Raw genomic sequence first — 27,556 nt, forward strand, 5'->3', positions numbered from 1 at the left:
ACCAATAAGGCAATTTTTTTCTTTTCTTTTTTTTTTGAGATGGAGTCTCACTCTGCGGCCAGGCTGGAGTGCAGTGGTGCAATCTCGGCTCACTGCAAATTCTGCCTCCCAGGGGTTCAAGCAAGTCTCCTGCCTTACCTTCCGAGCAGCTGGGACTACAGGTGTGTGCCACCATGCCCAGCTAATGTTTGCATGTTTAGTAGAGATGAGGTTTCACCAGGTTGGCCAGGATGGTCTCAATTTCTAGACCTCATGATCCACCCACTTTGGCCTCCCAAAGTACTGGGATTACAGGTGTGAGCCACCTTGCCTGGTTTTGCAAATATATATATATATATGAACATTTATTAAGTACATTCATGTGCCAGACAGTATCTGAGAACTTTCCAAATGCTATTCATTTAATGTTCACAACTGCCCCATGTGGTCCATGTTGTCATTATTTTTGTTTTGCAAATGAGGGAACTGAGGTGCAGGACATTTAGGTAGGTGATTTGTTCAAGGTTGCATGGATATGAAACAGGGCAGCCAGTACTCGGGGCAATGCCTTTAATTGCTCTGCATATTCTATCACTCTTCACTAAGTTGGAAGCTAGGGCTGGGAGTCAGGGTGGTGGAAGATGTCTTCTCTAATTAATCATTCATTCATGCCTCCTGAGACTGAGAATCATGGGGAAGGTTGGAACATAAGGGAAAATCAAGGGAGTAAGCTGGTGGCAGGAGACGTGTTATGTCAGGGCTGAGAGAGAGGCTGTTGAGACACAGTGAGGAACAGCATGAAGCTGTGTAACCGGCGCTGGCAGTTTGGACAGGTGCACCAGGAGCCTGGGTGCCTGGAGACAGTGGCTCCATTAGAACGAGAGGTCTATCCTGGTCACGGGACAAAGGGGCCAGTTATCAGTGCACTTGGTCACAAAAGCTGGTCACGGCAGAATGTCCAGGGTAAGATGGCACGGCACGTTTTCTTGTGATATATTTGGCTAACGATGCCAAGAGGTGTGACCTCAGAAGGCCAGCTCACCTGGGTCCTTCAAAATAGCCCCCAAGTGTCTCCAGAAAAAAAAGGCAAGATGTAAGTTTATCTCTTATGAGTTCATCTTTTTATCTGGATCATATCTGATGTCTTTTTTCTCCCAGTTGTTCTAAAATATATGTGGATTTTCAAATGAATCATTGCTTTTGGAATCTGATTTTCATAACGACTTGGTTCATGTGACTGTTTTCGAGCCCAAAGTCCAGTTTCTGACTCCCAGTGGTGACTGCAAGTCTCAGAGCACAGGTTGCACGTGGGCATCAGGGGTGGGCTTGGTCAACAGGAGTCCCCTCCCCACCAAGGATGGCCAGGGAAGAGAGAAACTGCCTGCTAGTGATGACCTTCCCGTGGGAAGGTGCCCATCTAACATCCAGCCTCCCGGCATTCCTCTTCCCTAATCTGTAATGTCAGGAGGATCTTACTCAATAGACAGGAGGTCCTAGAGATGGGAGCAGTGGGATGGAGTGGTCCAACCTGCAGTGTCTCGGAATCCAGGACAGAATTCTACCCTGGATCCACTAGAGATGGAAGTCGCTGGAGGAGTTCAGAAGGGATGCACTGTGATGTGGCTGTGCCTGCCGCAAACAGGCAAGGGGAACAGGGAGGGCAGGCAGCTCTTTATGTCCCCAAGAGGCTCAGTGGTGGAGAGAGGGCCTGGAATAGGCTGATCAATATCTTTTCCCCCCTAAGTTATTGGGGTACAGGTGGTATTTGGTTGCATGATTAGGCTCTTTAGTGGTGATTTGTGAGATCCTGCACCCCTCTCCCGAGTAGAATATACTATACCAAATATGTAGTCTTTTAGCCTTTGCCCCCTCCCACATTTCCCCCAAGTCCCCAAAGTCCATTGTGTCATTCTTACGCCTTTGCGTCCTCATAGCTTAGCTCCCACATATCAGTGAGAACATACAATGTTTGGTTTCCCATTTCTGAGTTACTTAACTTGAATAATAGTCTCCAGCAATAAAAACAGAGGTAAATAGACAGGACTTAATTAAACTGAAGGGCTTTTGCACAGAGAAAAGAACGGTCAGCAGAGTAAACAGACAAGTGACAGAGTGGGAGAAAATCTTTGTGATCTAAACATGTGACAAAGGACCAATGTCTAAATTCCACAACAAACTCAAACAAATCAGTAAGAAAAAAAAATCCCATCAAAAAGTGGGTTAAGGACATGAATAGAAAATTCTCAAAAGAAGGTAGACAAATGGGCAACAAACATATGAAAAATGCTCAGCATCACTATTGGTCAGGGAAATGCAAATCAAAACCACAACGTGATACCCCTCACTCCTGGAAGAATGTCCATAATCAAAAAATCAAGAAACAGCAGATGCTGGCATGGATGCGGCAATCAGGGAGCCCTTCTTCACTGCGGGGGAATGTGAACTAGCACAGCCACTGTGGAAAACAGTGTGGAGATTCCTTAAAGAACTAAAAGTACAACTACCATTTGATCCAGCAATCCCACGACTGGGTATCTACTCAGAGGAAAAGAAGTCATTATTCAAAAAAGACACTTGCACACACATGTTTGTAGCAGACAATTAACAGCATTTGCAATGACCTGGTTGATCAATATCATAAAGAAATATGAGCAAGCTTTGTTTACAGCAATGGCCTATGGAGGAGGTTATGGCTGCATCTGACACAAGTGAGGGTCCCTTCCCTTTTTCTTGCTTTTATTCTTGTCATTTTTTTCTACCCAACATTATTTTGGCTACTTATTTCTTACCTGTCACTCCCCCTGGGCCAGGACTGCTTTGTCCACCCAACTGTCCTCAGCACCCTTTGCTGTGCTTGGCATATAAGAAGTGCTTGGCAAATATTGTTGCATGCACAAATGCATGCCACTGGCCATGGAGATAAGGAGGGGATGGGTACCACTATTGTTCTCTGGATTTTAGCTTTGGTCGTGATAGCAGTTAGCTGTGATCTTCCTACAGATAACAGCAGACAGGGTCTGGATGGAAGGAGAGAAATGGGTTATTGACTTCCAAGTTCTGTCAGTGCTGGGTGACTGAAGTCGTGCACAGTGTCCTCTCTGAGGGAGAAGCCCAGCACAGAGGTGGTTTGAGTCAGACGCAGGTAAAAGGTAGGAAAAGAGAGAAGCAAGCCTCGGCAGCCTTGATGTCTCCAGTAGGGAGAGGGCCAAGTCAAGCTGGGAGGGTCTTTAGGATTGTTGAAGGGGATTTTCAGTCAATAAAGGCAGAGGACCACTGGGGGCTGATGGGAAAGCACTTGGTTTAAAACAAGTAAGGCAACTGGCCATCGTAGCCTGGCTACCGTTTCTGAAATACTGACTGATTTAAAGCCCTTCCTGCTAAGCCAGTTCTGCCTCCTCTCCTGTACCCTGCCCACCATCAAGGCTTAACCACGAGGTTGAGGTCAGAGAGAACTTGGAAAGAAATTCTAGCTAGGCAAGGGAGGCCCAATAGAGATGTCGGCCCCAGGGAGCCCTGGGGTCCTGTGGGAGGGAGGAGGAAGCTGCAGCAGGGAGATGCTGGGTTCTGAGCTCCTGTCCAGACCCTGGCCCAGGGCAAGGAAGAGGCATGGACAAGCTGAGGAGAGCACTGTGGGCTGGGGCTTTTGCCTCTATACCCACCTGGGGTGGCCACCTCAGAGCAATACCACCCCCAGCATGGACAGGAGGAAGGGAAGGGGACCCAGGCTGGGGACCCACTGGTGCCCACAGACACCAAGAGCAGCTCAGAAGGAAGCTGTGCTGTGGCAAGGCTGGGGCTCAACATGCCAGGCCAAGGACTGGGGCAGGGTGTTTGAGTGCAGCGAGCTCCCTGAGAACCCCAAACCACTGAGGAGGGTGGCAGGGGTCAGAGCGAGCTTGGGGCCACTGGCCCTGATGGGTTGGAGAGACGCCAGATCCCCAGGTTGCCTGAGGAACAGGCTTCACACCCCAGCACTGCAGGGCCATTTCCATGGGAGCAGCCCCTTGCCTGGGACTGGAGTGTGATGGTGGGCAGTGGCACAGCCCCCTCACCGAGTTCCTAAGGGCTGGCCACTGCAGGCAGGGGTGGGGCACGTGCTCGGATAGGAAAAGCAAAGCAAGTGGGCCTGCAGTGTCTGAATGTTTGCGACCCCCACCCCCTCCAGTTTCAAATGTTGAAACCTAACCCCCAGTGCAATGGCGTTGGGAGGTGAGGCCTTTGGGAGATGATTAGGGACGAATGGGGTTTGTGTCCTTACAAAAGAAACCCACAAAGCTGGCTGGTCCCTTCTCCAGGTGAGAGCACAGGGAGTGCCGCCTGTGAACCAGGAACTGGGACCTCACCAGACACCGAATTTTGAACTTGGACTTTCCAGGCTCCAGAACAGTGGGCAATAAATTTCTATTGTGTATAAGCCACCTAGTTTATGATATTTTGTCAGCAGCCGGAACGGACGTAGGGCCCTCATGAGGCGACATTAGAGGAAGGCTGGAGGAACCCAGGATACCTAACCAGGGTTAAGCTACAGGTTCTGGAGTCATGATTTATTTGGCAGTCTTGAGCTTCATCAGAACCCAGAGATAACCCTGCCTCATCAGTGGTGAGGCTGGTCAGCTCTGAGCCAGCACGTTGAGAAGATCAAATAACGGAGTGAGTGAAGATGCAGATGTGGGGGCCCCAAACTGGCCTGGGGGGCTTTGGCTTTGAAAGTTGCTTTTATCCAGAAGTGGCTCCTTGGGCAGCCACTAATTTGCTTTCAAGGACACAGGGTTAGGAGGCTGTCATGGATCTGAAGATACAGAGACGAGTTGTGTCTGGGGATACGGATCTGAATGACCTTCAACCAGGAACAGACACAGGCAAGTGCCTTTCCAGCCTTTCTACTATACAGGATGCTCATTTCAGGTGTCTCTTCAGGATCCACACCCCTGGCTGTGTTTCCCTGTTGTGTGCCTTGGTTTTCTGCTTTGAGTGAGAATTCTGCAACATGTGAGTCATTTTGTTGTTGTTGTTTAGCAAGTGTGCTTTGAGCCCTGACTGCATCCCAGGCCCCTTACCAGGTCTTAGGGTGGATGGTAGCAAATGGCCTGGACCTGGTTGCTGTACACCAGCAGGCCACAGTGTCGTGCAGCGCTGTCCAGAAGAAATGGAATGTGAGCCTCCCCTTGCTAATGTGAGCACCTGTGTGCCCATTCTCCAGCCTCTGCAGTCCCAATCAGCCTGGGGAATGGGAGGCTCCTGAGCTGCAGGTGACCTCTTGCTCATGGTGGCATAAGCATGCCATGCAGGTAAGGTTTCTAAACATAAAGGACTTGCCTGCAGAAAATGGGAAGAAGGGCGGCTGTCTGGATTTGACTAGGGAAGCCTCCTGGCTGCTGTTTATTTTTATGTGGGTGAAAGAAACAAGGTTTTAAGTAAACACTCAGTGGGCAACCATTTATTAACTGAGTGGTTTGCTATGCTGACCATCAGTGACCTGCTCTTGTTACTATGTATCAGATAATTAGTGTCGCACTGTCATTACCGTAATAACATGCTACAAATGCTGTTGTGGCGTGCTGGAGAGCAGCTTTGGGAGGGAATTCTACAGCAAGCAATAGAAAGTACAACTGCGAATTACTCAAGTCTTTTTCACTGCGATTTGGAAAAGACGCCTTTTTGTAGAATGAAATCGTTTTTCAGGCTGGATTTTTTTAGTTATTTTTATTATTTTATTAATAAAAAAGGTTAAATTTTTATTAGTCAAGGTCTTTGCAGCGCAGAGCGGTTTGGTCGTTCGTTGGAGGAGCGTCGGGTTTTCGCTGGGAAACCGCGGCTCTTCCCAACTTTGGAGCTGCGGAAAAGAAAACGGCCCGAATGAACAAGCCGCCGGCTCCTAAGTCCTCGCGGAAAAGGCCACCCCTCCACACCCGCCACCCCGCTCCCCACCAACAGCTGGCCACGAAGGCCGCCAGGAAAGGCCCCCTCCGGCGGGTGAAGCCTCCTCGCTCCTGGTTCTCCGCAGTCAGCCAGCAGCGCATCCGAAGCCGCCTCTGCCGAGGCAGGTGCGGGAGATCGCGCAGGATTTCAAAAGCGACCCGAGGTTGCCCCGCGCAGGCATCGTGAGCTGCAGGAGCTTAGAAGCACCCGGTGCGTCTGTTTGAAGATGCGAACCTGGGTGCCGTTCACGCTGAGTCACCGTCGTGCCCAAAGACATCCAGCTGGCTCGCCGGATACCCGGAGAGAGCTGAAGTGAAGGCAGTTTTTATGGCGTTTTGTAGTAAATTCTATAAAATACGTTGGTTAGTGACTTTTGTAAGAAATTGTTTATACTATGCTGCGTTTGTGCTCGTCATTCCATGTTTCACTCGGGAGGGATGCGAAGAGTGACCGTCCACAGACCTCAGTGATGTGAGCACTGCTGCTCAGGAGTGACCAGCTGCAAATTTGCAGGAGCCATGGGTGATATTTCTTGCTTCTCATGATGCATGTTTCTGTATATTCATGACTTGTTGGGTAGCGATGAAGGCACTAGAATTGATCAACGTCTACAGAGTCCTTTTGCAATAAAACTGGTTATAACAGCCGGGCGCAGTGGCTCGCGCCTGTAATCCCAGAACTTTGGGATGCTGAGGAGGGCGGAATACGGGGTCAAGAAATCAAGACCATCCTGACCAACAGGGTGAAACCCCATCTCTACTACAAATACAAAAATTAGCTGGGTGTGGTGGCGCATGCCTGTAGCTGAGGGAGAATTGCTTGAACCCGGGAAGGGGAGGTTGTAGTGAGCTGAGATAGCACCACTGCACTCCAGGTCACAGAGCACGACTCCGTCAAAAAACAAACAAGCAAACAGAAAACTGTTTGACTTGATCCAAGTGTTTAACAATTAGGGCTGTTAAGTTTGACCATACATTGCTGTGATAGAATGTGGGCTTTTTCAAGGGTGAAGATACAAGTCTTAACCACAGTGTAACTTACAGTTTCCTTTAAAAAAAAAAAAAAGTAAACCTGGATGCTATAGAATACACTATGTGCATTTATAATATTTAATTAGTAAATATTAAAAAAGTTTTACATTCACAAGTGAAAAAAAAAAGATGGTTGATATAGTTTGGCTGTGTCTCCACCCAGATCTCGAATTGTAGCTCCCACAATTCCCACCTGTTGCAGGAGGGACCTAGTGGGAGATAATTGAATCACAGGGTGGTTCGCCCATACTGTTCTCATGGTAGTGAATAAGCCTCATGAGATCACATGGTTTTATAGGGGGTTTCCACTTTCGCTTGGCTCTTATTCTCCTGCCTGCTGCCATGTCAGACATGTCTTCCAGCATGATGGTGAGGCCTCCCCAGCCATGTGGAATCATGAGTCAGTTAAACCTCTTTTTCCTTATGAATTACCCAGTCACAGGTATGTCTTTATCAGCAGCATGAAAATAGACTAACATAATCATAGTCTTAGTTAACAATCTTTGCTTTTCTCTGGTCAAACAGGTTTGAACTTTAACTGAAGAACAGCCTTTCGAGCAAACGTGTAGTTTTTAAGGGGTTTTCAACTATCTGAAGTAAATGTAACAATATTTAATGGAGGAAAATAAGCTATGGCTTACGAGTGTTACTGGGAAAATGTTGGCATTTTGGGGACTATCCTATGTAGAAATGTTAAAGTAAATTAAAATGGAGACCAGACCTGAAGAATCCCTGGGCAGACAAAAAGAGTTAGGCCTCATAAATGACCTAAACCTCGCTTGCTTTGCAAACAAGTGGAACTCAACTTGAGCTATTTGTTGTAAATGCCTGTATTGAAGAAAAACAGGATTTAAACTCAACTGACCAGAGCAAGCAACAAACCTATATAACCAGGGACCTTCCAAGGGAACAGATCAAATGAGGCACGTGTAGCTGGGGTCACAGACTCTGCACCTGTCCTATGAAAGCCTTCCCTGCGCTTCCCCCAGTGGAGCTCCTGAACCACATCTGGTTTGGAGCTGCCCAATTCATAAATCATTGTTTGATCAAATAAATTCTTTAAAATTTATTTGTGCCTCAGCTTACTGTTCAACAGAATGAATTTTTAGATTTCAACATTCAAATCAGAGTTCTGTGAAAGGCTGATAGATGCGTACTGATATCTTATTAATGTTTCCTCAGAGTGACCAAAGACATTAAGCATCTTTGCATGTACTTATTTGCCACTTGTATGTATTATTTAGTGATGTGTCCGATCATTTGCCCATTTAAAAAACTTGCTTTATTTTTGAATTTTGAGAGTTCTTTACATATTATGAATATTAACACCTTTATCAGATATGTGATTTATAAATATTCATCAACAGTCCGTTCCTTCACATTGCTGAGTAGTATTCCAGCATGCGACGTCCCATAGTAAGTGATGTCCATTCCCCTGTGGATGCTGAATCTCCCTGAAGTACAATTTCTTTTTAAAAATTCCCTTTGGTTCCTAGAATCATGTTTTCTTGAGAGGCATTCATTGCTCTTTTATGATGCAGATTTTTCTAAGTATCTGGTGCTTCTTGTTCTCTGGTTCACATTTTCTAAAAAGGACCAGAAAGGCTGAGCGGGAGCTGTAATCGTGGCAGCCCCATGCCCCCGCCTGGCTTCCTGGCAGCATGAGGCAGGAGGTGACCAGCCATTATGGGATAGGATCCCTAAAGACCAAAATGTGGAGACTTCATTTTGTTTCCTGGGATGCCAATACCTCGTTGCTGTGCTTTTCCCCAATGAGTTAATTTTTGTGTTAGGAGAGGCCGTCTCCTCAGCCCACCTTTCTCTTCCCCAGCAATGGGCACGTCACTCATTTCTGGGCTCTCCATGTTCTCCGTGGGGAGTGGGAGTGCAGAGGACACTGCTGTCTGCTGTGTGCCCCATGTTTAGCTGGTCTTATTTTGAGGTGCTCATTTCCCTTCCGCCCTCTGTCAACCCAGGTGTGAGGACCCACAGTCTCAGCAGTGCGCCATGGCCCTCTGCCCTGCTGCATCAGGCCCATTTCGACCCGGGCTGTGGTCTGCCTGCAGCGATGACTTTCTCTCACTTTATGGGGCTACTCCCCTACTTAAATTCCTTTGAGGTGATTTCAACTGGGGTCAGGATAGGGAGTGGAGAAGGAAAGGTGTATGTTCAGCTCATCAGATTTAACTGGAAGCTCTCAAGGCTACTTTTAAAATCATAAAAGCCGTTCCCAGTAAGTTTGTTTTAAAGGAAATCCCCTTTCCAAATCACTGTAGATAATAAACAGTAGTGGCAAAGAAACAAATAAAAACAGAAAACACAATGAAAGAATGTTTCAATGTAACAATCAGTAAAAGAATTTGAGCTACCTTATTAAATGGCAAAGTCTATTTATTATGTTTTTAAAGACAGCGAAAACAAATGGCATTTAAAAACTTCAGATGAGAGGATAAGGCAAAGAAATGACAGATGAATTCATCAAGATAAAAAGTAGTCTGGCAATGTTTTGATCCAAGTAGAATTTAAGTCATGAAGCATTCCACAGGAAGATTACTGTATAACACCTACAGGCTGAGGGGAAAGCTTTCAAAGCCATAACAGCAAAACAGAAAGCAAAAATTATTAGAAGGAAGATTAGCTACAGAAGACAAAAAAAAGGCTGTTGAGAATTTTAACAACATAATTATTATGTTTCAATTAACAAAGAACAGGATAAATCTTAAAAATTGGTCTTGTTAATTTACAGAAGGTGATCATTCTTTATGAGAGAAAACTCAAAATCCACAAAGGAAAAATTTCACAGACAATAATCTCTACTATGTCCACATGCAGGCAACAGAACAAAAAGCTAGCTCTAGAGTAGAGGACAAAGAGAAACCACTCGAGACCAGAGCATATTGATGGCGCATGGTGAGTGACCCATGGCCTAAAGGTGCCTGCTAAGGACCCAGGAGCCCCTCCAACGGGAACTGCAGCTCACTCCCTAGGAGCCACCACCAGCACCCCTCCCTGCCTGATGATGTCACCTGGTGGGCTGGGTTGGAACAAGTCCAGATGCCTTTGCTCAGCCTTGGAAGGACTGCGTGGAGCTTCCTCCTCTATCCCCAAGTTCTCCATTTACATACAGCACCTGGCCTGAAGGCTGGAAGTTCTTCTCAGGCCATGAATGCACAATGGCTACCCCAGACCTCTGTGGCCTCCAGGCTCCAAGACAGATCTCAGCCCTATGGAGTTGGGAGGCAACACTGCTGTTGACCTTGAAGGGAGCATTGTAGGGGCTATAGAAGGGATCGTGACATTTGTTGCTCTTTAATAAGACAGTGGTAAATTCTAGTCTCATACACATGTGGCAAGAGGTAGCCAAAGAGGTAAATTTGAAATTAGAAAAAATGTCAGCAGTTTTTACCCGGAGTTTGAAATTCTGACCTGTTATATGGTGGGATACTTCAATCTCCATTTTTTGTGTTTTTTTTTTTTTTTTTTTTTTTTTTTGAGATGGAGTCTTGCATTGCCGCCTGGGCTGGAGTGCAATGGTGCGATCTCAGCTCACTGCAACCTCCACCGCCTGGGTTCACACGATTCTCCTGCCTCAGCCTCCCAAGTAGCTGGGATTACAGGTGCACACCAACACACCCGGCTAATTTTTTTTGTATTTTTAGTAGAGATGGCGTTTCACTATGTTGGCCAGACTGGACTTGAACTCCTGATATCATGATCTGCCTGCCCTGGCCTCCCAAAGTGCTGGGATTACAGCTGTGAGCCACTGCGCCTGGCTTTTTTTTTTTTTTTTTCTATTTTTTTCCTCCAACATGGCGTCTCACTCTGTTGCCCAGGCTGGAGTGTGGTGGCTCAATCTGAGCTCACTACAACCTCCCCTTCCCGGGTTCAAGCAATTCTCTGCCTCAGCCTCCTGAGTAGCTGGGATTACAGGCATTGGCCATCTCGCCCAGCTAATTTTTTTATTTTCTTTTTTTAGTAGAGATGGGGTTTCACCATCTTGGCCAGGCTGGTCTTGAACTCCTGACCTTGTGATCCACCCGCCTCGGCCTCCCAAAGTGCTGGGATTAGAGGCGTGAGCCACTGCACCCGGCCCCGTTTCAGCTTATTTAGCTACTTTTTAGATAGCTTGCAAAACTACTAGGAAAAAATTCCTAGAGGACATCTTGAAAATGATGAATTAGCAGGAAAATTTCAAAGATGTGACTTAGTTATAAAGTCCCTAGATAAATGCATTGAAAAGCTTCAAGTTGACAATAATTTCATTGAAAATGCACTTAAAACAAAAATGGAATTAGAATTTTTCTGAACTTTGGATACTCTTCGAAGTTCTGGAGGTACCACCTAAAAATAAGAAAAAACATTAAAAAAGGAAATAATTCTGTCACTTAAACATTTAACAGATGCTAACAAAAGTGACAATTATTCATTGTAAAATACTGAGTTTTTAAAATGTAGTAACAAAAATTTTGGCATTTCATACCCTTAGTTTAATTTTGCCTATATCATGAAGAATTAAACATGTCTAATCATAAAGTATGATTTGGAAAAAGTAGCCCATAGAATTCACCTTTCTATCTGGAAGGAAAAGTACTGACATTTGATGAAAATACTCATCAGCACATTGTGGGGCTATCTTTTCAGCCCCCGGGGAAAGCATGCAGGCTGGAGGAGGGGCAGGACCAAGTAGGTGCTTCCTGAACCTCTGCTGGTGACTCTAGCAGTTTTCTCCAGCCTGTAGTCGAGAACTACTGGCCCAGCCCGGGGTGTGCAGAGTGGGCACCCAGCACATGCCAGGGGGCTCCTGAACATCTCTGAGCAAGGATTCAGTGAAATCTGGGGAAATGCAATATGGCATTGTCCACAATTCGGCCCTGTGCTCGAAACAAACAGTATTTTCCGTTTTGATATAAATTATATGAACAAAGGCATGCTCATTTGTTTTGGGGGTAATAGTTGGGAAAGGTGGCAACTAAGTGGAGTAAAAATTAAAAATAGTTTGACAGGACGGATAAATGGTCATAGAAAGAGACTTTCTATAAACACACAGAGAAAGATTAAACAACAGACTAAAAATAATGATAGAAAGCAATTAGCTCTTTGTTAATGTGGTAGAAACAGATGAGGATGAGAAACAGAGTGAGTTGCTTGTCTTAGTTCTAAGTTTAACACCAGAATCCACAAATAGAGAATGAGAACATACTGGGCTGCCATGTTTACTTTAGTATGTTCTGTGTCCCCAGAAAGGCATGTAATAGGAACAATTCTAAGAAGTTGGTCAGGATTCTGGGTCAAGCGTCACTTCCCCTGGCACGAGGCTTCAAGACTGCAGCCTTTCCAGCTGTGTGGCTCAGTGGTGGTGCATGGACCCGAGAGTGCCCATCACACAATGTGGCCAAGCCTACCAGCTGGTGTGAAACCTGCAGAAGTGTGTTGCAAACATGTTCGCTGGTTAGGTGCTGAAGGTTTCCACAGGCCTGCTGGGATCCAGGCCAGCTACCACCTGCGCGTGCCGAAAAGCTTCCCCACGGTCCAGCGGGACAGGGCACCACACAGGGACACAGGAGGTGAGCTCCTCTCTCCCAGAATCTGCCTGTGGAAGATGGGTACCCTGGCCTGAAAAGGCAAGGGCAGAGTACACAACAGCAGGAGAGCCTAAAATGGACAAACACAAGAGGGCAGGCAGGACACAGGAGACACAGGACAGCTGCAGGACCCCCAAAAGACGCCCTCCCCAGGCTGGGCAGCGAGGCTGGGCTCCGTGACAACAGAGAGAACACGTGTGAGGTCAGGATGTTCTCACACAACGAAGGGATGTTGGCTGAAGAGGTTAAATGTATTTCACAGAAACCATTATATAGAAATAAATTATTTCTTGTTAAATGATTAAATATTTCTCACTCCTTAGAATACCTTTAAATTTTGCCCTTAAAGAGAATATTTGTTAGCAACCCAGCATGGCTGGCTGACTGTTCCTGACCTGGAGTTTAACTATCAATGCAATCATTTATAAATTTAAACACTAATTATTATAGAAAGAATTTCTTTTTTTTTTTTTTTGAGACAGAGTTTCGCAATATAGAAAGAATTTCATTGTAATACAATATTGTTTTTAGAACATTATAATCAAATGGAGTGGAAGGAATAGCTCCTTAGCATGTATTATTTTGGAATATGCTTCCTTGATGGCTTAATTTGTTGGGTTTATGAAAATATTTTTTAAAAAGTAGTTTTTATTTTATTTGCAGCTTGTAAGTCCTTCATTTCTGAACATTCTTCTGCAAAACTGAATTGATTAATTCTTCCGGACTTAAAACTAGTTTCACACTGACACCAATTTAAGTAGCAAACGAATGACAAAGAGCTCTTTCAACTCAGGAATTCTTCTGCAAAGAACATCTCTGGGTTTTCATTAGCAAAGACTTTCATTTAGATAACTGACTTGTTTATTTTCCATTTCTATATGTTTCATATTCAAATACTGAGAGGGGTTTTCCTGTTTTCATTTGAGAAAATATCTCTACCATTGACCTGGTATGGCCTTGTTCAATCTTGCTCTGATCCATGTTTTCTTAAAGTCAGCGTTATCTCATTTGTTTTTATTATTAGAAATGAGCCACTGCTTGCCTCTTCGCACCAAATATTAGGGATGTAAAAGAACGGCGTCTTCACCTGGAAGTGCGGCCCAGGCCTCCTGGGGGGAGGCGGGGCACAGCGGAGGCAGTCAGACTCTGGAATGTGTATTTAGAGTGGTAACATAGTATTTCAACCAAACCTGGGACAAAGTCACCTGGCGGAGGACAGAAGAGAAGGCTTCACAAATCATACTCCTCTGCCCTTCCTTTCCTAGTCAATTTTAAATGGCCGGAAGGCTGGTGTATCGGCTCCCTGCAGCTGCTGGAACAAAGCTACCACACGCTGGGCGGCTTACAGTAACAGCCACTGATTCTCTCCCAGTTCTGGAGGCCAGAAGTTGGAAATCATGACGGCGGCAGGGCTGCACTCCCTCCGAAGGTTCAGGGGAGGTTCCCGTCCCGTCTTCCCCAGCTCTGGTGGCGCCACATGTTCCCGCATCACCACTGCCTCTGTGTCCACCTTCCCATGGATCTTCCCACTGATCATCTGGTGTTTCCCTTTGTGTATGTCTGCGTCCACGTTCCCCTTTCTCAGAAGGACATTAGTCATACCGGATTAGGCCCACTCTGCTCCACCTCATCTCAACTAATTACATTCCCCATAAAGTTGCTTTCACAGGTACTAGGGCTTAGGACTCCTATGTAACCTTTCGGCAGGCACAGTTCCCAGCACAGAAGGCCCAGTCCTGGCCCTCAGTGTTTTCTGCCACGCCTGGCATCGAGCCTCCTTCTCAAACCCTCTCTGCCTTCGGCACTTGCTCATATTCTGCAGACCCCTCTGTTTGTCTCAGCAGCTCTGGGATTTAGGTAGGTTGTGGCTCTCTGATCTCGCTCTCTCCTCACTGTCTATGCGTGAAACTACCAGGCCACTGGCATGATGGAGTGTCTCGAAAGAATGAAGGGCGCCGCTCTTAGAGATCTCATCAGCTCTTGCATTTACGTGATCACTTCTTCAAATGTTAGACAAAAAGGCTACCAGCCATGTTGGCTCATGCCTCTAATCCTAGCACTTTGGGAGGCTGGGGTGTGAGGACTGCTTGAGTCCAGGAGTTCAAGACCAGCTTGGGCAATATAGTGAGACCTCAAGTCTACAAAAAATATAAAAAATTAGCCAGGCATGGTGGTGTGTGCCTATGATCCCAGCTACTTGGGAGGCTGAAGTGGGAAGACAGCTTGAGCCTGGAAGGTAGAGGTGGCAGTGAGCTGAGATTGTGCTACTGCACTCCAGACTGGGTGACAGAGCAAGACACTATCTTAAAAAAAAAAAATTAGACAAAGAGATACTTCAGATCTGACCTTTCTTCTTCTTATCTCCAATAATCGCCCTTTGCATCTGCAAACACATGGTGAGGCTGGGACGCACACCTAGGTACTTTTCTCACCATCCCATGATATCAATCTACTCTTCTTTTAGCTTTTTCTCTCTATCCTCAGCCTCAAACGAAACGGTAAACTCCATGAAGTAGGACAGCATTATACATTTCTGCACACCTCGTAGCATCAGCAGCATTGGAGGTTTCGATGAGTTGTTTTGAGTGGATGATGCGGGTGGCTCAGGGGACATGGTAAAGGCGCAAACCAGGCTGGCTGCTTGCTAAGCTCAGTCTCCATCATTTATTGTCAGGGACACGCGCCTACGTCAGGGCAGGTAAAGGTCCCGTGCTGCTGCTGAGATCTCTTTCCGACAATGAGACAGGGTTCCTGGCTGGCCTCAGACTCTACTCCTGCTCCTTGAACCTCAGTTTCCTCATTCACTGGATTAGAAAGATGTTCTCTAAATTTACTTCAGCCTTGACATCCTTTGATTTCTTTTTTTTTGAAACTGAGTCTTGCTCTATTGCCCAGGCTGGAGTGCAGTGGCGCAATATAGGGTAACTGCAACCTCCACCTCCAGGGTTCAAGTGATTCTCCTGCCTCAGCCTCCCGAGTAGCTCGGATTATAGGCACCTGCCATAATGCCTGGCTAATTTTTTGTATTTTTAGTATAGCAGGGTGTCACCATGTCGGCCAGGCTAGTCTTGAACTCCTGACGTCAAGTAATCTGCCTGCCTTGGCTTCCCAAAGTGCTGGGATTACAGGCGTGAGCCACTGCACCCGGCCCCTTTGGTTTCTTTATGAGTTTGTTGGTCAAATGGCTCGCAAGCACTTTGGGGGATCACATAAAAGCCAAGGACCTGCTCTCTGGAAAATGATGTCATTCTAGGGGGTGCACAGAGCCTCTGTAGCCCATCAAGGACCCCGGGTTTAGAGCCATGGCCTAAGCCACCACACAGCTAAAGAGCTCCTGTGTGCCCGAGTTCTGCCAGTGTCGGCTGACTCTGGGATTCACCTTCCTCTTCAGGACTTCCTCGACCTGCGGCATTCACAATCCGGCTGTTGGCTATTGCTCGGCCAGGGTTCTGTTTCATTCAGCCTTTTCTCATTCAGAACCCCGAGTCCTCTGCTTGGTGTCTAACTTGACTCCAGCAATGGCCATTCAGAGGCTAAGGACGTGGTATAGAGAACAACTGTGTGGCTGTGGATCTGACCACCCCTTAGAGCTGGGTGATTCTACAGCTATTGGTTTGGTTTTGTACTTTTTTGGCGAAAGCACAGAATAACCTGGGATTCAGCAATTTAAATTAACTCTTCAAAAATCTAGCCTGAAAATAGTAATAACATAGTCAAAGAACAAATTATAAATAGGAAAAGTGTTTTAAAACTTACTGATGATGCCCTTTTGCTCTACCACATAAAAAGCAAAATGTGAAGAAAGCAAAAGCCGCGCCTTCAACGGACCAGCTGGCCAGAGCGTAGCCCCCCCACTCCACGATTTCTCCAAAATAGTTGGCCGCAGTTACGTATTCGAATAAGCCTCCTAGAAGAAAACACAGACCAAGGTAGTGCATTTACCACAAAATGAAATACTGACTTCAGAGATGCTAGTGAATACTTACCTGGAGAACATAACATCAAGAACGGAAAAATATACCCTTAGAGAACGTTCAGCAATTAGACATATTCAGTGTTACGTGGTCTACTAATTTATATCATGACTTCTGATCGTCAACTACATATCTATATCAATACCCATCTACGTGAATATACACACGTACAGTTACAGTGGAAAATGCCAATAAACCATGCACCTGCTGATGAATCATGCAAGCACAGAGAATACAGTGTAACAACTGACAACGAACTAGCCACATAAAACGGACCTAGGTAGAACCCTTGAACAATGAGTGATGAAGATATTCATTTTCAAGCACAGATCCATTCATTCATTCATCACATCTTCACAAATGCACTGAGTCAGTATTACGGGCCAGGCCCTGCCCAGGCACTTGGACGGACCCCTCCCCACATCTAGAACCACAAACTCCAGTGTCATGAACAAGGAGAGCACGTAGCACGTGGAGGGGAGGAGCAGCGAGAGGCAGAGAAGAGGGGGGCCCAGAGCTGGGATGGGGTGAAGGAGGTCACCATCACAGGGTGGCTGGGAACAGGCCTCACAGGGAAGGTGAGGGTCAATTCAGGGCTTGCAGGTGAGGGCCAGGCTGGCAGGTATTGGGGGTGCTCTCAGGAGTGCTCCAGGCCAGGGAAGAGATGCAGCACAGGACCTGAGGCAGAGAGCAACGGCTGGTACACTCCAAGGACCAGAGGAGGGGTGGGAGAGGGGTCCCAGCAAAGGGGGAGGGCAGGAGGCCCCTCCGTGGGACTCACCCTTAGGCTGTAGCTTTGTGCCACTCAAGTGTGTTCTAGAGAGGCCTGGTGTGGTCTGCGCCAGGGGTTCTAATTGGGCACTGTGTCTGCAGAGCTGAGAAAATAGGCCGGGCGCGGCGGCTCAAGCCTGTAATCCCAGCACTGTGGGAGGCCGAGGCGGGTGGATCACGAGGTCAAGAGATCGAGACCATCCTGGTCAACATGGTGAAACCCCGTCTCTACTAAAACTACAAAAAGTTAGCTGGGCATGGTGGCGTGTGCCTGTAATCCCAGCGACTCAGGAGGCTGGGGCAGGAGAATTGCCTGAACCCGGGAGGCGGAGGTTGCGGTGAGCCGAGATTGCGCCATTGCACTCCAGCCGAAACTCTGTCTCAAGAAAAAAAAAAAAAAAAGAAAATGCTGAAGGCATATAAAGACAGAGCATCTAAAAAAAAATTTAGGCCAGGCACAGTGGCTCATGCCTGTAATCCCAGACCTTTGGGAGGCTGAAGCAGGTGGATCATGTGAGGTCAGGAGTTTGAGACCAGCCTGGCCAACATGGTGAAACCTTGTCTCTACCGAAAATACAAATATTAGCCAGGTGTGATGGTGCACACCTGTAGTCCCAGCTACAAGAATCACTTGAACCCAGGAGGTGGAGGTTGCAGTGAGCTGAGATTGTGCCACTGCACTCCAACCTGGGTAACAGCTAGACTCTGTCTTAAACAACGACAACCACAAAACGACAAACCATTATACTCTAAGTCATAATACCAATTTCAACAAATGTCGTAGCAGAGGGTGGAGACTGCATCACTGAGCACGCTGCAGCTTACATGCATGAGTGCTTTGGCTGGAGCTGAGATGGTCTACCTTTTTTTTGGAAATAGAGTCTTGCTCTGTCACCCAGGCTGGAGTGCAGTGGCATGATCTCAGCTCACTGCAATCTCCACCTACCACATTCAAGTGGCACATGGCATGTGCCACCATGCCTGGCAAAGTTTTGTATTTTTAGTAGAGAGGGGGTTTCACCATGTTGGCTACACTGGTCTGGAATTTTTGACCTCAAGTGATCCACCTGCCTCGGCCTCCCAAAGTGCTGGGATTACAGATGTGACTCATGGTGCCCAGCCTGAGATGGTCTACTTTTTAAAAAGAAAGAAAATGGTTTTGCTGAGCCCAAGACAGCAAAGTGTTTTACTTTTTCTTATTTAAGGAAGGTGGGGTGTATAGATGTTTGCAATATTGGGCTCTCTACTACTTGGCTGTAAGTAGTCATAGCCATTCATATCAACCCAGTGTAGGATTCGTATCCTTTGCTTTTTCATTTCCATCTTCTAACATGCTTCTGTGGTGTTTGTTTTGGTCTTGTGGGACTTTTAATTTAATGATTAGAAACAAGGAATGGACTATGAACATCATATCTTGTCTGATCTTGGAAGCTAAGCAAGGTCGAGCCTGGTTAGTACTTGGATAGGAGAAATTAAGAATTTTAGAAGCATTTTCTTCCTAAAGTAAGTCTTCTGTGTCCCATGTCATCTGCACTGGCGCCTGGCATCACCTCCTGCTGCCTAGGAGTCACAGCCAAGCTTCTGCATCTCCTTTGGCCTGTCTATTTTCAGAGATGCCACTGATGGCCATGGGCTGTTGGGAAGCTAGGGTGATTACTTGCTGCAGGAAGGAGGCTGTGCGTGGTGAGAAAACACAGCACGGAGGGGTCTCCCTTTACTGCGACAGGAATAAGCTGAGTTTATAGACTGTGGGTTTGTCACAGGTGTTCTTTAGCTGATGGGTATAGACCCTGCAACTGCTCCATTCACATTTTATTTTTATTTTTAATTTTTTTGAGATGGAGTCTCACTTTGTCGCCCATGCTGGAGTGCAGTGGTGCGATCTCGGCTCACTGCACCCCATGCCTCCCAGGCTCAAGCGTTTCTTGTGCCTCAGCCTCACAAGTAGCTGAGACTACAAGTGCGCACCACGATGGCCAGTTAATTTTTGTGTTTTGTGTTTTTAGTAGGAACAGGGTTTTGCCACATTGGCCAGGCTGGTCTTGAACTCCTGACCTCATGTGATTCTACTATTCACTTAGATCTTGTTCTCTGATGATGACTTCCTTTCTTGATAGTATACTGATGCATTTAAAAAGATTTTCAAATAATTCCAACATTTTAAACTGTTTTCAGAGGAAGGTTAAAGTATCTATTCCATTATAATGCTAGAAACAGAAGTGTCAGACACTCCTCGTAAACCTTAAATTCTTCCTCATTCTCTCTTTCCAAGCACAGATATAACTGGAGTTTCTGCTGTAATAACTGTTCAGTTAGCCAGATTTGTTTTTTGTTATTCTAATAAGACAATAATGATAGCACTTGTTATTAATAATGATAACTTACACTGAAAACTTATAGCTAATAAATACTATACTACTTCTCAGAGCTGGCAACCCTGAAATAGTAAGGCACCATGCCACTCAACTTTCACATAAATTCTTCACTTTCAGTACGTACCCCTTGGTATTTTGTATCCAGTGTCTCCTGGTTTTCTGAGATTCCTTAGGATATGATCTGAATGGATGTTTATCAACATGCCCATTAACCACAAGCCAAAACCTGAAGGAAAAAAAAATTGCAAGACGATTATGGCTAATAAACCATAAAATTCCACTATGAGCCCCAGCCTGCCTGAACAGTATTATTGTAACCCTTCATATTACCATTGTTAGTGCAACGTATTAGCCATAACTAGTAGTAAAAACCACTAAACACTATTGTCAGGTAAGCTAAGGAGGGCTTTTTCGAATAATGCAAATAAATTATCTAATGTATTCAGAATACTTGGACCTGATCGTCACAATCTGTGATTTCAGGATGACGGGTATGGATAGAAATCTGACTTGGGCACAAGTCTCCTTTCCAGGGAGCATCAGGGAGTCAGCCCGGCAGATAGGCTCAGCCCACTTATTTCTCACACTCCGTACACGGCAATGCTACCGTCTCCACTATACACAGCAGGAGGGGCGAGGTACCCGGGCTGCTCTGTCACCACTGGTTGTATGCTGCCTCCTGAGGGGCGACAGTTCCCAGGAGCTGATCTCTGGTCTTCTTCTCTTACTTACAACCTCTTTGAACAAATTAATGCACATCCACACTTCGCCCACAGCAGAATTCCTGCAGGCTCATCAATCGGCATTCCTCGGTCAGCTCTTCCTCCTCTGTTCCCAACAAGAGTCTCCCATGCTGGCTGCATGACTCTCCCCAGAATCCTGCGGTATCCCCAGTTTTCTCGCCTATTCTTACAAATCTTTGGGAATTTTTCATCATTTAAAGGAGAGTTCTTAGTATCACATCGATTAATTCCATCAAGAAAAGGCAAAATGCCAAAACAGTATTTTATAAAAGAAATACTGATAAAAAGAGGTTGACTTAATAGTTCTGAGATACTTTTTAAAAAATGTGAAAGGCAGATGCTGCTTAATGGTGGCATTCAATTCGATATTAAATAAATGTACACCTGGGGTATCATTATTATTTCATTCATCACATCAGTGACATTGAATACTTTTTCAAAGTTAGAACAAGGATATAGAAAACCTGGTGTACAGCAAGTGTTGCACGATTTCTTCCTTCTGATTTTGCCACTGTAAGCAGCTTTGTAAAAACATTTTTTCTCAGCAGTTTGTACCAAATTTTATAATAGGTTTTATAAGTCATTTATTGGATCCATATATTTATAGTTGATTTGCTACCTTTTTTTGATATTAGTATTTCACCCCTAGGTAATTTGGCTTCCAATATGAGGTTCTAGAAAGAAAGCATGATGTCTAAATAGCATAGCTACTTTTTGTTTCTTCTATGAGACAAGCTCCCTTTATTGCTTAGATTGGAAGAAAACTAGTACTTGTGTTCACCTAAGGTAAATATTTAATTCTATTTATAAGAATCTTAAAATCCGGCTGGGCGCAGTGGCTCACACCTATAATCCCAGCACTTTGAGAGGTCAAGTTGGGCGGATCACTTCAGGCCAGGAGTTCAAGAGTAGCCTGGCCAACATGGTAAAACCCCGTCTCTACTGAAAATACAAAAATTAGCCAGGAGTGGTGACACACGCCTGTAATCCCAGCTACTTGGGAAGCTGAGGCACGAGAATTGCTTGAACCTGGGAAGTGCAGGCTGCAGTGAGCCAAGATTGCGCCACTGCACTCCAGCCTGGGTGACTGCGTGACAGAGTGAGACTCTGTCTAAAAAAAAAAAAAAAAAAGAATCTTTCTATAAAATATTTTAGATTACCCACTTTTGCTGTTATGGAAAACCTTTTGTTAGAAATATGCTGGGCGTGGTGGCTCATGCCTGTAATCCCAGCACTTTGGGAGGCTGAGGTGAGTGAATCACCTGAGGTCAGGAGTCTGAGACCAGCCTGGCCAACCTGGTGAAACCCTGTCTCTACTAAAAAGATACAAAAATTAGCTAGGCATAGTGGCATGCACCTATAGTCCAGCTACTTGGGAGGCTGAGGCATGAGAACCTCTTGAACCCAGGAGGCAGAGGTTGAAGCGAGCTGAGATTCCACTACTGCACTCTAGCCTGGGCCACAGAGTAAGACTCCATCTCAAAAAAAAAAAAATAAAATAAAAAGAAACTTATTATTATTTGCTTAGTTCTTCATGGTAACTACAGTAGGCATACTTACTTATTGATGTAATTTCATGTATGTTTCCTCACAAAAACAATAAACTCTAGGCAATAAATGTAACACACAAAAGGTAACCTAGATTGTCTCCCAATTGGCAAATTTTTTTTCCTTTTCAAATCCTTCTGTTGAATTGTAGAGAAATCAAGAAGTCTGTATACAATTTACTGGTGTCTGGAATCTCAACCAGCTTCACAGTCACCTCTACGTGATGCAACCCATCTGCAGAACTACTTTAAATAGGATTTAAATCCACAGATCAAAAGGATTCTTTTGTTGTTGTTGTTCATCATAGAAGTGAGTCCCATGAGATTCTCAGTAAACATTTAAAATCTGTGTCTTTAAAAAGGCAAAAGAAAGAAATTCCACTTCCTCTTATTCCGGTTGCCATCTGTGGACACTCAGCTTGGTGAGGCGGTGGAAATCCCCACTCTGCCATTCACTGTGTCTGGATGTCTTGGGCCAGCTGTGTAACTCTTCTGACCTTTCATGTCTTATCTGAAAAGGGCATCCTTTCTGTCTCAGAGAGCATAAATCATGTGTTCTGCACAGGAACTCAAAAGCCTGTTCCTTCTCTTGACAGGTGGGGCAGAAGAAAATAAAGTAGTCAAAAACCAGTCAATCAAGAAGATATTTGTGGTTACTGTACAACAATTTAGTACTAAACAATATAGTCCAGCATTTCATGGAGGCACAGACTTCTGGGGCTAGAAAGGACCTGAAACACCTCTCAGCCACCCCTCCTTTTGTAGAGGAGGGACAGGTGATTGCAACAATCCTCAGGTATGATGAAACCCTGGAATAAAATTCTAATTCACCAAAAAAAAAAAAAAAAAAAAAAGACTGAGAAATGTTGAAAGGGATCTCTCAGCCACAAGTACTATCCAAGAGTTAGTTTATTTCTATGATTATAAATTAATACACATGAAGAAAGCAAAATGCAATGTAAGGTCACTTTATGTAGCTTAAGGAGAAACACTGCAGGGTAGTTTGCAAATCTGATGGACTGACTTCAGAGTTTTAGCATGCTACCGTGGGGGTAAGCCACGCCTTAGTGTGGTTTAATACCTAAATGCTAGAATAGACTAAATAAATACACAGAAGAACCTTTGTTTTTTGCAGAGCTAGCTGAGATTTTATTTTGGACAAAACAAAAAAAAGCAATTGAATTGTTTTGTAGCTGGAGGCATGGGCAAAGGGTGTCCCCAGGCAGTAAACTCCCTGCATGTGGGCTGAGGGCTTAGGCTGAGCTTCAGGTGGGTCTCCCGTTTTGTGCTCCCCTGCTCAGCGGCCACAGGAGGGGCAGGCTGGGAGGGGCTTCTGCAGCTGTCCACTTGGGCAGGATGTCAGAGAACTCGGACACCAGCTTCCCAGCACAGATCTCAATCTTCTTCACAACCACGGCCCTGGTGAAGCTGGTACGGCTGAAGGAGCACCAGAGCCAAAGCTGGGGCCCAGGCCGTACCTACGGCTGGGGCTTGTGAGGCCCCCATAGGCTGAGTTCAAACCACCTGTCTAGCTGCTGGTGGTCTTCATATGGATACTCATGTTCTCCGTCCCAGACACCAGCCGGCTCTCCTCGCCCTCCAGCAGCTTCCTATAGGTGGCAATCTCGATGTCCAGGGCCAGCCTGACACTCATCGGCTTCTGGTACTCACGCAGCTGCTGCACTACGCCCTGCTTGGCCCGCTGTAGGGTGGCCTCCAGCTCAGACAGCCTGGCATTGGCATCTTTACTGGCCAGCTCCCCAAGCTCAGCATCTGCGATGGCAGCCTCCAGGGAAGCCCTCTGGTCTTTGAGGCCCTCAGTCTCAGCCTGGAGCCAGCCGATATTCCAGTTCCTCTCAGAGATCTCAGTCTTTGTATGCCGCAGGTCATCCTGTGCTTCCCAGCCAGCGTCTTGATCTGGTACACGCTCTCAGCCTCAGCCCGGCTGCGGTTGGTGATCTCCTCATACTGTGCCTTGACCTCAGCGATGATGCTGTCCATGTCCAGGGAGCGGCTGTTGTCCATGGACAGCACCACAGACGTGTCTGAGCTCTGGGGCTGCAGCTTCCGGATTTCCTCTCCTACAGCTGCCTGAGGAAGTCGATCTGTCAGTCAGCCCTTCCAGGTGAGACTCCAGCTCTACCTTGTTCATGTCAGCTTCCTCCACATCCTTCTTGATGAGGACAAATTCATTCTCTATCTCTGTAGCTTATTGATCTCTTCCTCATACTTGTTCTTGAAGTCCTCCACCAGCCGCTGCATGTTGCCAAGCTCCGCCTCCAGCTTCAGCTTCTCCTGGCCCAGAGTTTCCAGCTGCCGCCTCAGGTTGTTGATGTAGCTCTGCAACGTGCTGTCCATGTTGCTCTGAGCCATTTTCTGCTGCTGCAGGAGGCTCCACGTGGTCTCCAGCATCTTGTTCTGCTGCTCCAGGAACCTTCCCTTGTCGATGGAGGAGGCAAACTTGTCGTTAAGGGTCTTGATGTGCTCCTTTACCTGGGTGCACATGGCCTGGATGCTGGGGTCCACCTCCAAGTTAATGGGGTTCTGCAGGCTCTGGTTGACTGTGACGGTGGTGATGCCTCCATCCTGCTGGCCCTACCACAGCCTCCACCCAGGCTACCCTGGAAGCTGCTGCTGCCGCCCACTCAGGAGAAGCTTGAGGAGCTGATGTGGACGTGGGGTTCACTCACGTAGGAGCAGCAGCTGAAGGCCCAGGGGCCAGCGGTGGGTACCCTGGAGGACTTCTGAGTCATCCTGATGGACATGGTGGAGGCAGAGTGAAGGCAGAAGGGCTGAACCAGGTAGAGATTCCAGAAGGAGCAGAGAAGCTGCTTCTTGGAAAGAATCTTTCTTATATATAAGATTGCTGAGTTTTTTTTTTTTTTTTGACACAGTGTCTCACTCCGTCACTTAGGCTGGAATGCAGCGGCAGAATCATGGCTCACTGCAGCCTCGACCTCCTGGCCTCAGGTGATCCTCCCACCTTAGTGTCTGTGAGTAAGCTGGGACCACAGGTGTGTGTCGCCATGCCCAGCTAAATTTTTATATTTTTTTTAGAGATGGAGGTTTGCGATGTTGCCCAGGCTGGTCTTGAACTCCTGGACTCTAGTGATATGTCCACCTCAGCCTCCCAAAGTGCTAGGATTACAGTGTGAGCCACTGCACCCAGCCAGATTATACATTTCTAATGCTCTTGCAAATATCTTTGATGGCTGTTTTATTTTCATTTTTCTCAGATCTTATAAAGTTATAATTAGAGGTTGAAAAGGTACATGAATTCACATTAACTGATACAACTAAAAAAATTCAAGAACTTCGTAAACCTAAAAGTGATTCAGGTTCACAGAATCACAAAAGCTGCCCTGTAGGAAGATAACCCAGTCTGGTTTTTTCTCATATCACAGCAGAGACCGCAGGAGTTTGGGGCCCATCTTAGATTACGTGGTCGATGAGTGCCAAAATCGTCTCAGCCTTTAGTCCCTGCTCATTCTGCCACAGTGCGCTGCTATTTTCAGGTTCTCAGCCTGACCAGGCACCTGTGCTTCAGCTCAGCACCTGTGTCACCTCCAGACAGCCTGGCTCTCCCATGGGCAACCCTGGGGTACTGCTGCTCTCTCTGCTGAGTCTTTGTTCTCACAGGAACCTTGGACTTTCTCATTAAAAACCACTGGACACTTTTACACTGTTGGTGGGAGTGTAAATTAGTTCAGCCATTGTGGAAGACAGTGTGGCGATTCCTCAAGGACCTAGAAATAGAAATTCCATTTGACCCAGCAATCCCATTACTGGGTATATACCCAAAGGATTATAAATTGTTCTACTATAAGGTCACGTGCACACGAATGTTCATTGCAGCACTGTTTACAATAGCAAAGACCTGGAACCAACCCAAATGCCCATCGATGATAGACTGGACAGGGAAAATGTGGCACACATACACCATGGAATATTATGCAGCCATCAAAAACGATGAGTTTGTGTCCTTTGTAGGGACATGGATGAACCTGGAAACCGTCATTCTCAGCAAACTGACAGAAGAGCAGAAGATCAAACACCGCATGTTCTCACTCATAGGCGGGTGTTGAACAATGAGAACACATGGACACAGGGAGGGGAGCACTACACACTGGGGTCAGTTGGGGGGAAATAGGGAGGAATGGTGGGGGGTGGGGAGTTGGGGAGAGATAGCAAGGGGAGAGACGCCAGATGTAGGTGACGGGGAGGAAGGCAGCAAATCACACTGCCACGTGTGTACCTATGCAACAATCTTGCATGTTCTTCACATGTATCCCAAAACCTAAAATGCAATAAAATAAGTGGAAATATAAAAAAATACCATTGGGATGGCAACATAAAAGCAGTGATGTGAATGAGGTGGAGGTCACTGCTGTGGACACTCACCCATTAGGAAACGGGGATCCCTTAACCAGTCATCAGCATACACTGCACAATGGCTTAAGTATCTGCTTTGCAAATAGCCGTTACCGGTACAGAACATAGTTGCCAGTATACATGAAAACAGTGGCATAGGCGTTCCTCCTCGAATCAGAAATGGGTAAATTAAGGACCTGAGGAAACAAGAAACAGGTACATGTTTTTGAAAAATGTTAAAGATCATCATTTCCGTAATCCTATCTTAAATGATTTGAGTTTTAAATCTTACTTTCTTGTACAAATGCCATCCTCAGTAATATTCATAGTGATTTATTATATTTAAGCTAAAAGTGGATTTTGATTTTAATTTTATTTTTTGGGAGAGGTTCTTGCTGTACTGCCCAGGCTGCAGTGCAGTGGCGTGATCATGGCTCACTACAGTCTTGAGCTCCAGGGCTTAAGCGATCCTCCTGTCCCGGCCTCCTGAGTAGCTGGGACTATAAGCATGTGCTCCCATACTTACTATTATTATTACTTTTCTTTTGTAGACATGAGCTCTCACTCTGTGGTCCAGGCTGGTCTCAAACTTTTGCCTCAAGTGAACTTCCTGCCTTGTCCTCCCAAAATGTTGGGATTATAGGTGTGAGCCACTGTCTCCAGCCAAAATGCAGATTTTTAAATAAAGCACTACCACGTTTCAAACATGTTCGCCGCAGTGTACAAACTCCAGATTCTACTTACATACAACATAAAACAGAATACATTGAATTAGGAAAACTAGGGGCTTCAAGAAGGTCTTGAAATTTCCAGTATCCTAAAACCATTAACCAGTCCTGGTCTGAGCAATAAGATTTGGAACACCCCATCACATCATCCATCACCATTGCAACGGCTCCCATTCCCTGAGCATTTGCATTCCCTGCAAACCACCCCAGCCTCTAGCTAACCAGGCAGGAGGCACTCTTATCCACATTTGACAGAGGATGAAATGACACAGAGTGGTAAAGTAAACTGCTCAAGATCACGGGCTACTGAGTGGCTGAGTTTAAATGTAAATTGGGGCAATTCGAAGATCGTGTTCTGTTGTACCACATTGGCTTAGGTGCACTTTACTGAAGGTTTAATGAGACAAAATAAAAGGACAAGAACTTAGAAAATTATGAAGAGAATGCAAAATGTTATTCTGTGTTTGAATTTTCTCTTTAATATCAATGCATAGTACATTGAAAGAGGGGACATCACTACATATCCTACGGACCTT

At 45.9% G+C, this 27,556-nt stretch overlaps 1 protein-coding gene across 3 annotated transcripts in view; it reads right to left on the minus strand.

Annotated features, from left to right (window-relative positions):
* Positions 1 to 10,931: 10,931 nt before the first annotated feature.
* Positions 10,932 to 27,556, minus strand: part of SRD5A1 (steroid 5 alpha-reductase 1) — a 28,325-nt gene continuing 11,700 nt past the window's right edge. For 2 of the 3 annotated variants that reach the window (XM_032279129.1, XM_032279130.1), the window contains exons 2-5: positions 26,323 to 26,489; positions 19,756 to 19,857; positions 16,268 to 16,418; positions 10,932 to 11,270 (exon numbers count right to left, since the gene is read on the minus strand). In XM_032279129.1, coding sequence (XP_032135020.1) covers positions 11,204 to 11,270; positions 16,268 to 16,418; positions 19,756 to 19,857; positions 26,323 to 26,489 — 487 coding nt within the window. In that variant the 3' untranslated portion in view covers positions 10,932 to 11,203. Of the gene's footprint in view, positions 11,271 to 16,267; positions 16,419 to 17,266; positions 17,372 to 19,755; positions 19,858 to 26,322; positions 26,490 to 27,556 lie in introns of all 3 variants that reach the window. The other variant, XM_032279128.1, reaches the window with a different exon arrangement.

The sequence above is a fragment of the Sapajus apella genome, unplaced genomic scaffold (genome assembly GCF_009761245.1).
Source record: "Sapajus apella isolate SASKATOON/1434 unplaced genomic scaffold, GSC_monkey_1.0 scaffold11, whole genome shotgun sequence".
Taxonomy (NCBI): Eukaryota; Metazoa; Chordata; class Mammalia; order Primates; family Cebidae; genus Sapajus; species Sapajus apella.